The sequence below is a fragment of the Excalfactoria chinensis genome, chromosome 1 (genome assembly GCF_039878825.1).
Source record: "Excalfactoria chinensis isolate bCotChi1 chromosome 1, bCotChi1.hap2, whole genome shotgun sequence".
NCBI classification, from domain to species: Eukaryota; Metazoa; Chordata; class Aves; order Galliformes; family Phasianidae; genus Excalfactoria; species Excalfactoria chinensis.
Window position 1 is genome coordinate 18,600,859 of NC_092825.1, and position 11,520 is coordinate 18,612,378.

General features: G+C 45.9%; 1 protein-coding gene across 1 annotated transcript in view; it reads right to left on the reverse strand.

Moving 5' to 3' along the window:
* MAPK11 (mitogen-activated protein kinase 11) overlaps positions 1-11,313 on the reverse strand; it is a 30,649-nt gene extending 19,336 nt beyond the window's left edge. The window contains exon 1 of the mRNA XM_072339799.1: positions 11,097-11,313. Coding sequence (XP_072195900.1) covers positions 11,097-11,209 — 113 coding nt within the window. The 5' untranslated portion in view covers positions 11,210-11,313. The remainder of the gene's footprint in view (positions 1-11,096) is intronic.
* Between the last annotated feature and the right edge of the window lie 207 nt (positions 11,314-11,520).

The following is an 11,520-nucleotide window of genomic DNA, read 5'->3' on the forward strand; positions in this document are numbered from 1 at the left end:
TTTTGAAGCACTGAAGGCCAGGCTGGATGAAGCCCTGAGCAGCCTGGTCTGGTGAGTGGCATTCCTCAGAATCAGAGGAAACTGATTTAATCGACTAGTTTCTTGCAAGCACCGTGGAAGGAGTGAGTCACTCACAAGATCAATGAAAGAGAGAGATAAGCAGATTACTTAGCTACTTTCTCGTAAGCATCACGGCATCAGATCTTCAGGGAGGTTTTAAAGGTTGTGCCTTTGCAGAGAACCTCAGGAAGGGCATTCCCAGAGCAGAAGAAAGCATAGGAAGTAGGAGAAAACCTGTTTCACTTTGGAGGAGTGAGTGGAAAGGATACCATAAAGATGCTTGTTCTGACACAGTTAGTCAAGATATGAGGATGTTGCTCAAATATGTGGAGAAGCTCAGAGAGCAAGTGATGCAAGAATGGACAGTAGAGGTCACAAACACAACATGAAGGCTGCAAAAGTAAATCTGAAGAAACAAAAAGGAAGCCAGTACTTTGCTGTTCGTAAAACAAAAATGCAGTCAAATTGCAATGACTGTAATTCTGGGCAGTGAAGCCAATGGAAAGTAGCATGAACTCAGAAATACATACTTGCTATATCCTCTCTAACATTTTATAGTGAAAAAAAAGAGAAATGTTTATACAGATAAATAAATAACGTTGCCCAAAGCAGCAATCTGTGTTTAATATCGCAGCTCTTCTGGCAATTCACAATCCTCCCCCCTCATGCTTGTATGAGTTTTTGAATATCATATACATTACACACAGCTAAGAGGAATTAAGCTTGAAATCCCATTATCATGACCAACATCCCTCTCCTCCCTGTTTTAAAGTCAAATGTGGATTTCAGTAGTTTAAAAACTGCAGCTCATTAAGATGGAATGCTTTTTACCCTCCATATGATTCAGATGGTATAAAGAACTACTTTTCTGTTTTAGCAGTTCTTATGACAGCAGCTTTTTAGACCCAGGATGGAAACCCACAGGAAGAGAGAAAGAAAAAACAAATTACAGTTTTGATTTAGGGACCTTCAGTGGGAAAGCATGAATCAAAGCTGAACAGGCCAGTAGCTGTCTTGGTTTAAATGCATTCCCCCACAGTCAAGAAACCATGGAGAATGGTAACTGGAGCTGATGCCTTCAAGCCTTTTCCATTCCTGGATTACCATTATAATTCAAGCTATAAGCACTGGAGAATCCAAAACAACAGATTTCACTTTGTTGGAATACTTCTGTTTGTCAGATTCAAGGATGCCTTGCATCTATGACCTCTGATAACTGTTTCTAAGCAGTGGGCCACAGTCCCATCCCTCCCCATCTCTGATTTTCAGACTGAGTCTTTCCTTCTCCCCAGTGCATCATCACAGTTGTGATCTGAGTCATCCCCAGTTTTCCCTTGCAACCCCCTGGGCAGACTGTTAGCAGCAGGAGTAGCCATTTCCCTTCCTGTGCTGCTCTCAGAGCACTGGGCTGTCAGCCTGTCAGTGGGCAGCCATGCAGGTCTGCGGGCCCACCTGACTGGCACCTGCAGGAACCCTCTGTGGCTGTCACCAGCTGCTTATCAAGGAGATTCAAAATGGCTCCTCCAAAACAAGTGTGTTGTAAAAGACCTTCTGCTATTAATAAAAAAGGTTAGAGGCCCTCACCTTCCCTTATAATACACTACATACTTCACATACCCCTGCGTTTCACCCTACCCCTGCATTTAAACTAGAGGCCTGTTCTTCAGCCTTTTGGTATCTGCAGTATCTTGTAAAGATCAGACAGAAACTCACAGCTCTCTTCTTTTGCAAGGCATTTTCTACTGATGCAGGTCCTTTGGAACACAGGCTTCAGCTCTGGCAAACCAGCTGTGAAACAATTGCTTGATGGCAAAAATGATCATCCTTCCAATGATTCAACTGCTGTGTCCTCGGTTTCTTTCCATTTACTTCTCCTAAGCTGATCACTTATATTGCTTTACATAGCTGGACACATTAATGCTATGGAGATAAACTTAGATACTTGTAAAGGGATACCATCTCCCACCTCTAAACTGTTCTTTACTTTTAGCATTTCATTTGTTGAAAACAATGAAAACAAGTTTTTAATTGCCTGGTTTCAGTGAGCCTTCCAGCATTACCACAGAGCAGCATGCTCTCACACCTCAGCAGTACATGGGAACGCCACGTCAGCTAAAATTTCCAACATAACATAAAAGAAACTCGAGCCTATTTTCTATTTTACAACAAACAGCATTGTACTCATCTGAGTAATACCTTACTTAGATATGATTGCTCTTGACCCAGAACTCCTGTTACGCCAGACATTTTTTGCTGTCCTTTCTCTGATCAAGGACATAAAAGAGTCATTATTTTCTTTGAAGGGATGGCATCATTGTGACACAGATAAGAGACTTTTGCTTGGTGCAACTTTCAATCAGTGCTTAAAATAGACGCACCTTGTCAGTGTTGTCAGCTCCCTTATCTAATATTTTGGTTGACATTCCACCAGATGAAAGAACAATCTCTATTTATATGCACACGTTTTTACTTCTTAAGGCTTCAGAGAAAAGCATGGACATAAAAAGGTAAAGTAGACCAAAAATTCAGATGGCAAAAAGTCCAAGATTTTAAAACAGTTTCAAGCTAACTTCACGACTTTGACAGGGTATGGCTTCTTACTGCTGAAGTTTATAAATATTGACTGTACATATAGTTATTTCCACAGTATCCATGGTTCATTTATCCTCTGTGGTTGCAGACTGGTAATACTGGACAAACTACTCCTCCGCAGCCTGCCCACATCCTTTAGGGCTTTCTGGATTAGGAGCACAACATTCAGCTATGGCTGTTTTAGACTTTGAGATCACATTTGTTCCAACAGCTGGAGGGCTGCTTGTGGGAGCCCAATCTACATGCATGGGGCCAACTTGCAACCTATTTAGTAAACTCCAGAAGGCAATGCAGGAAGGACTGTTCCTGGTCTCCACAGGTCCCATTCCTGAGCTTAATAAATGCCTTGGGCTCTGGGAGGTCTTACTAGCTGGGTGCAGTACTATAAGAAGTGTCTGGAAAAAGTCCAGCTTGAACTGAGTGAGTTCTCCCTGTTTCAGCAGTCAGCTGGGGTCTAGCTGATGCACAATGAAGGCATGACTCAAGCTGACTCTGTGGTGCCAGTATGGTGTGCCTACAGTGAACTCCCAATTTACCCTGTTATCTCTAACAGTTGGCACTCCATACCCCATTACCACAGACAACAATAAGGCTTCGGTAGGCTGAAAAGTGTGATTTTATGTTTTTAGAAGCATTGTATCCATAAAACTAATTGTTCTAAGAGATTAAGTGCAACAAACAAACAAACAAAGAACCAACACACAAAGCGAAGACTAACACTTCCAATGTAATTTATACAACTCAGCGACCCAGCTTGTGAGGCCATTACCCCTGCATCACCACATGTCTGACAGCTGGTTGGACACTATATTCCAAACCTGGAGGGAATATGACGCACGAGCCAATCCTTAAATTTGTTGTTACAATGATATGAAGTTTGGGTTTTCCACATAATGTTCAAGGCTACTGCTTTTACATCCTCTAGAACAGCACTACATGGGAGTTCCTTTCCTTCACTGGCCAACCCAAGGGAGACACTTCCCAGAATGATTATTCCCCACTAAACATATACATGTAAATGCTTGTAAGTGTAAAAGGAAAAAATCAAAGGAAATGAAGTGCAATTCACGCTCAAAACACAGATTAACATGAGCAGAACCTTAATAATTTTGGTAAGAAATAAGTTAACATCCAGAAAACAAAATGGAAAGTAGACAGAATTTCTGCCACATATTAAGCACAGCCGTACCTTGAGCTCTTGTCTATAGATCTTAGCACCCTTTCACATTCCCACTGACTCCTCCCATTGCAGGAGATATGAGTATCTTTGTGGCCAAATGTCCCTTAGTAACATCCTGACTTCCTTAAAATAACAAAAAACCCCCACACAGGTAGCAGCAGCAGAAGGGTGTACGCGAGGAAGCACTGAGGAGAAGGTATGGAAGAGAAGTCAGCATGCAGAGAATACAAGCTCTGATACAGGCAGCCCGAACTGCAGTGTGCATTGGCAAGTACCTCAGAAAAAGTAAGACGCACAGGAACCCTGACCTGACACTTTCTATTGCACAGTCTGTCATCTGAGTTCCTCACAGCTGCCGTGAATAACAACTCTTTTTATGAAGGGCTGTTCCAAAAGAAATATTTCCTATGTTATGATGGTGACCCACAACACTCGAGGCAGATGTGGGTGGTACAGCAGTAGATGTTGAACCTTCCCATCAGTATCCTGTTACATGTTGTTGCCATGTGACAGATGGCAGCAGAGCGGTAGTCTGACAAAACAGTGTCTGATATGTATGTGCATATGAAGCAAAGGTGTGGCACTGAATTCCTCCACGTGGAAAACATGGCACCCACTGACATTCATCAACATTTGCAGAATGCTTATGGAGACCAAGCAGTGATTGTGCGCATTGTGAGGCAGTGGGGGTGCATTTCAGCAGCGGTGACAGCAACTGTCGGTCACCTCCAGTGCAGGTTTTCATGAGCACAGCATGCAGGATGTTGCTCATTGCTGGCAAAAATGTACAGCTCATGTGGTAACAGCACTGAAAAAGAGTGTCCTGTAGGTGAAAATTTGCTCCATCAAATAGTGTCATTGTGCTCTTTGTATAATATGTGAGCACATACATATAACGTGGTTCGGAGTGTTGTTTGCAAGGTTTAGTTGATGATTTTTGTCTTCTGGGTTTTCTCCAATATCTTGTTCTTCTTCCTTTCCCTTTCCCTTTCCCTTTCCCTTTCCCTTTCCCTTTCCCTTTCCCTTTCTCTTTCCTTTCCCTTCTTTTTTTTTTTTAAGCCAGACTACTACTTATTGAGATGCAGAATATGTCTACAGGTATATACAAGTGCATCTGAAGATATGAAGATAGAGTTAAGCTCTTCTCAGTGGTGCCCAGTGCCATAACAAGAGGCAATAGGCACAAATTGGAACACAGGAGGCTCCATCTGAGCATCAGGAAGCACAGCCACGCTGTGCAAGTGACAGAACACTGGCACAGGCTGCCCACAGAGGCTCTGGAGATCCCTGGGGATCTTAAAAAGCTGCCTGGACATGCAGCTGGGCACCCTGCTCTGGGTGTCCATTTTTGAGCAGGGATTGGGCCAGTTGGACCCGCAGGTCAATGTTAACCTCAGTCATTCAATGATTTTGTTAACAGTCCAGGAAAAAGCACAGACAGCATCTACCCAGCACCTGGAAATGGACTGCAACAGCCACTGGCAATGCAGCAGAACAGCAGAACAAGGCCACCCGTGGTAAGATGAAGCCAGGTAGCTAAGTAAACCCAGGGATTGGTCCATTTGTTTCTTCTTTATAAATGGTTTGTTGCTTTACACAAATTCAAATTGGTGACCTCCACCCATTAAGAGGTAGAGTTTGTATTTGTTAATAAATCACACCAATCACAACACATATGTGCACTGGAAGGAACCCACGGAAAAGAAATGAGACAGTAACAAGACAAAGGGTGGGAGGATGAGCAATGGGCAGCTCTGAAACAGCACATTCATCTATTCATTAGAGAAGAAGAACTTCCTTAATGATGACAGGTTATTCATTGTAAAATTACATCCTATCACTTGGATGTTATTCCTACACACTATGCAGAACACTGGCATCAATTGTTTTGGCTTTAGTTCAATCACTGTCAATTACCCCAGATTAATTTACCGCTAGCACTAACCATAAAAGTAGGAAATATCTATTACATGTGCAGTGTAACTGTTCCTTAGCCAACATAAAAATAAATACATGCTTTTAAGCAGACCTTGTGAAAGCTTTATTGAATAATTCCTATGCATGTGTTTTCATGAACGCAGCACCAATTTTCTTTTAACGATAATATGTATCATTATGCTATATCAGCCTCTGTATCTACAAGCTCATTTTCCTCTGCTGGTCTGTCTCTTATGTCTCCACGGTGACTTAAATTTTCAAATAACTTTATGGAGGAGCAGCCACACTTTTCTAGGTGAGTTATAGATAGCATAGCTTACATCAGTGGGAGCGATGCATTTAAAAATACCCTTGTGAGAGAAACAAACAAAAGGTTTTGGGGTCATAAGCTGTTAGCTTCTCTGCACCCGCAGCCAACTCATGGATACTAAAATAATAACGTGTTTCAGACTATAAGCTCAGTGCCAGTATTTAAGCAAGAAAATCAGTCAACTGCCACCAGGCCAGAACGATGCTAATGACAAATGTATTCTATCCAGCATTGTGTTAGAGAATGCAGGCAGCTACAAACTGTGTGCTCAGTACCTAATGCCAGAAACGTTCCCAGTTAAACCCAATATAAAGTTGAATGTGAAAAATATTAGTGCTTTCAAATATGTTACATAAACCTAAACAGACAAAATCCAAATAATGTTTTTGTCTTTCTTTTCCCTATTCCTCCCTCACTGCTCCTTCCCATTTCCAGTTTTCTCTCTGCTCGCTGCCCAAAACATTAAATGATAGCCCTCTGCTCTCAGGTCTTGTAGGGGTTTTGAAATGCCCTCGTCTCCCTCCTCCAACTGTACGCACAGAACGAAGATGGGGCCTCTTTGGCACTCACTGGCTAATAGGGGATTCTGAAATTGCAGACAGCTCCCTGGGAAGCTGTGTGGAAGTAACCAGGCTCTAGGACTCTGGAACAGGGATGGTGCATCCTAGGCCATTGCAATCTCAATATCTGTGATGATGAAAGCTGTTAGCCATGCCATTGCTCTATAGCGTGGTCAGGAAGGTGCATATTATAGCAAAGTATACTGAAGGAGGGACAAAGGAGTCCCCTCTACAGAGAATTATTATTCTGCTGATGTATTCCTACAGCCATATAGAAGGCTGTAGTTCTGTATTTCTGTCTTTCTGCCACTACTTGATCATTTTGTGCTCCTCACCTCTTTCACGTCTCATGTAGCCCTGCTCCCTAGGAAAGCTCTCATTAATTCCTCTTAAAAGAAAATGAGCAAAACACAAAGAGAACTTCCATGCTTCTTGAGCTTGCATGTTTTCACCCGTCCTACACCTCATTCCACCACACTCTTTGTGCATGTTTCTTATCTGCCCTCTAACTACTCCCCTGGCTTAGCAAGAGCCTCCTGCCTACAGATGTCTGCCACAGTTATTTGCAGCCCTTCTTATCCTTCTCTGCAAACACTTCCTTCCTGATTCAGTATCTTTCACTGAATACACTCTTAGACACTTTCATCTGAAATATGAACCTCAACTCCACTGAGTCCCACCTCCCTTTCCTTTCCAAAGTCAGTATCTACACTGTTCAAGTAACTGGAAAACCTGCTGAATGACACAGGACAGATGGGATGACATGCCACCTGCACCCCATCCCATACTCCAACAAAGCCGCTTTCACCCAACTCAAGTGTTTGCCTCCCTGGCCAATGCTCAGAAACACCATTCTGTCTTCTTCCTTCCCTGATCCATCTTTTGAAGCTTGGATAGCAACTATGTTAATGGTTTTGGTTTTTTTTATTTTTTTGCATGTTTCCAGTAAAACATAATTATATTTAGCATTAATCTCAGCCCCTGTATGTACACAGGAAACAAAAGATGAGAAGCAGCCCAAAGCAAGTCCATTGAAATAAACTGGTTCTGCGTGTGCCTGGGGCTCTGCCTCAACCTACAGATATCTTTGGTTTCCATCCATATTTACGCACAGGAGCTGTGTGTTATTACTACTCTAAAAGCTTATCTAAACACACACTGTTTAAACAAACATGAAATGTTACAAGGACACATACCGTAATTCCAGTAAGGTGAGTTTATAGTTGAAATCTCACACTCAGTCTCTTTAGAAACATGATCATATTATATCATACATATATAGTCATCAAGTACAACCTTGGATGAAGGAATTTTCTGCATTTGTAGTCAGGTTGTATCATTTATTTATTGTTAGTTTTTAATTTACATGGATGGTTCAGCATCAATTCAGAGCTCCTCGATGGAGAAAGGATAGTCTCAGCAACCTTACATTCCAGTCTCACAAGGTAGTGCCCTCAACACACCAGAGTGACAGCCTAACCAGCAATCACAGGACTGGGTGGATGGGGGGGAAAAAGCAGTTAAGCTTCAGGATTCAAGTCTTCCATTTCTATTTTTTTCCACCGGTACTTCCTCAAAGAGAAACAGAAGCCTAAGCAACCTCCAGCTGTTCAGGAGATAAGCCAGGACAAAAAGGTAATGGATCTTAAGCATGTCCTTCATGTGAGCAGGGCGGAAGGACCCGTTTAAGTGCTGCACTGTGTGCATGACTTCAGGCAGACTCTGCTCATCCACTTCCTGATCTGCCACCCATGTCATCACACTCAGACTTAGCAGCCTACTTTCTGAAACGTATTTTGCAACCTGAGTCTGTGCTGGGCATTGCATGCTCTTGAAACGAAAGGAGACCAACTGCATGAGGAAAGACAAAATGTATGGAAAGGACGGCACAGAGAAAGTACTGCTGACAGCAAAGGCCTCTGAGGAAACAGTAAATGTTAGGGAAGAAGTCCTTGACACGCTTCTGTTGATCGAGCAAGGTCTGTTCTTTCCTCAGAAGGCAGAAAGCAGCGTCTTCAATGTGCTAATAGGAAATAACCTGTTGGGGAGATCAGAGACAGCACACTGCAGAGGCAGGAATGGAATTAAGTACTTTGAAAGACAGTGAGTGAAAGCTGGCACAAAAAGAGTCATACAAGCTTTAAAAAACCCACACACAAATAGCTATCCATGTTATGTAACTTAGGGCATAACAAAACATCGTTCGAGATGAAGAAGCTCTTGTCAGACAGGTGGCAATTCTGACACCCAGAGCAAAAGCTGGACTTACAATTCGTCAATAAACTGAGCCAAAACATGGCATTCTGACTCAACATCTCGTACTGATTTTGAGCTGCAAGCAAAAGAAGGGCAAGCAAAAGTTAGCTTGAATTCAAGTATCTACATGACACTTCTTATTACCAAACGCTGCTTTGGTTGCACACATATCCCGTGTCGCAGATAAGTTACTGTACAAGAGGAAAGGGAAGGATCAGAAAGAGCTTCACTGAGGTAGAAAACAGGAACTTTGTTCTTTTCCTAAATCCAGTGTTTGGAGTTCAGGACTTTGGCTTCTTTTCAGCACAGCACTCAAGAATTTGTTTAATTCCAGTGGTTTCTGTAAGACTTCAGCACGCTTTGAGACATTTTCCTGCATAGGAGAATGATTATTCACAGAAGTGGCACAGCACATTTCTCAGGGGACCAGCTGTGTCTCATGGGTCTCCCGGGTAAAGCATCAGCTTCTGGAGGGAAAAAATCAATTTCAATAGGGACTAAAAATAGATGGCTTTTCTGAGTCTTTTCCTCACTTTCAGGACCTGTTTGGGCTTGTAGCTCATCAATGTTAACAAGACTATTAATGTAGAGTAATACATCTATAGATGATATAGAGAGATCATTACTGCACTCGGTGCTTACAGAGGCATTTTAGAGTGAACTCATCCTACAGCATCCTCATTTCCTACAGCACCCTCCTTTTCATATGCCAGCTCCTGGGCATCTCCGTTGACAAAATACAGGGATTCGCTTTGCAGGCAGAAAAAAAAATAGGTACCATAAACAAACAACACTAACCCTGTTAGAAACAGCCACAACAAAACTCCAGCTGTGCTGCGAGCAAACCACCACATGTTCTCATTTCCGCCGCAACCTCTCAAGCCCTGACAAAAAGCCAGCAGGGTGGGTTTTCCCCTTAAAGCTATGTAAGCACAAACAGGAAAAGTAATCAGAAACACAGGTTTAATGGGAAAATGACTGTGGTTACTGTTGTACAGCATACCCAACTTCTCCTTAGTAAAATCTGAGAGCAAAGGAAGATGTTTGTGATCTAAATTAAACCATATCCTCGTGAAACTATTCACAAGAACCAGACGGCCCCGGGACTGCACAGCAGCAGGTGGCAATCCATGGTGCTGGTAGCACTCCATGGTGCTGGCCCAGGTTTCCCCCGTGCAAGCATAGATCCAAAATAATGAGGAGTTAAGAGAGAATTCTCTAGCCCTGTGTGTAGCTGCTGGTTGAAGGGGGGGTCTTATATAAATACTCCTACTTTACATGTGGGGCATTTCACAGAGCTAAAGGAGGGAGCAATAAACAAGAAGCTTCACAAATGTTCTCTGGCATCTGACTGCAGAGAGGGAAAAGTTTTGCGAACAGCAGAAGGCGGAGTTCTACAGAACCTCTTTTTGTGCAGCACATCTACTGAAAGGCCCGCTATAGATGGGTGCTCACGTCATTCCACTTGGCTTACAAAAGCAGCACGATCCTTCCCCACGAACTCTTTAAACATCACCGTTATTTCCAAAACCTGTCTCAGAGCGTTTTAAAAGACAGCTCGGCTCATCAAACACACCCAGCCCTGCGCTGGGAGCGCAAACCCGGGATTGTAATTCCCAAAACGCAGGAGCGCGGCGCGATAAGCGATGCGATAAACCCTTACACGACACAAAGACTCCCGAGCCCCCGGCCCTGGGCAGCAGCTCTCCCCGGGACCGGCGGTTCTGCGGTCGGTAGGGGCGGGGGGCAGCAACAGGCAGAGCGCCGTCCATCTCCCTCCCGCGCGCACCGTGACTGTGCAAGATGCCGCCCGCGGGGCAGGTGTCACCGAAGCTCCGCAGCTCTCGGGGCAGCGCGCACGGCGGGGGGCGCCGAGCCGCACAACCAGCCCCGGCTCGGCGGGCTCCGCTCGGCGGGCGCGGTTGCCCGGGTTACGGCGAGGCACGGCCCGGCCCCGGAGCTCCGCCGGCCGTGGGGGAGGGCGCGGCGCGCCGAAGGGAAAGCGCCGGCCGCCGCCCCCCGCCTCCCCGGCCGCTCCCCGCCGCCGCTCGTCCCCCTCCGCGCGTCCCCCACTCGGCCGCCGCGCGCGGCCTTCGCTGCGGCATCGCGTCCCCGCGCCGGGCGGCTCTGAGGAGCGGGGCCCAGGGCGGCCAACCCGCTCCCGGCACCTGCCGGCCTCCGCCCGCCGCCCCGCACCTACCACACGGAGCCGTAGGCGCCCGAGCCCACGGGGGTGAGGTTCTGGTAGCGCTGCGGCACCTCCCACACCGTCTTATTCAGCTCCTGCCGATAGAAGCCACCGCGCTCGGACATTTTAGCGGAGCCGCCGCCGGCGAAGGCAGCAGCAGCGGCGGCCGCCCCTCAGCCGGGGCGGGGAGCGGGGAGCGAGGCGGGCACGGCCGGCGCCGGCGGGAGGAGGGACCGCGAGGGGAAGGGAAGGGGAGGGGAGGGGAAAGCGGCGGGCCGGGCCGGGCCGGGGGCAGTGCCGGGTCGGGGAGCCCGGCGGGGAGGGGCTGCGGCGCAGTCCCGAGGCGCGGGCCGGGTGCCGTGCGGTGCTCGGGGGACGGGGCTGGGCTGGAGGAGCTGCGAGCCGCTCTGACGGAGCTCCTGGAGGTACCGGAGTC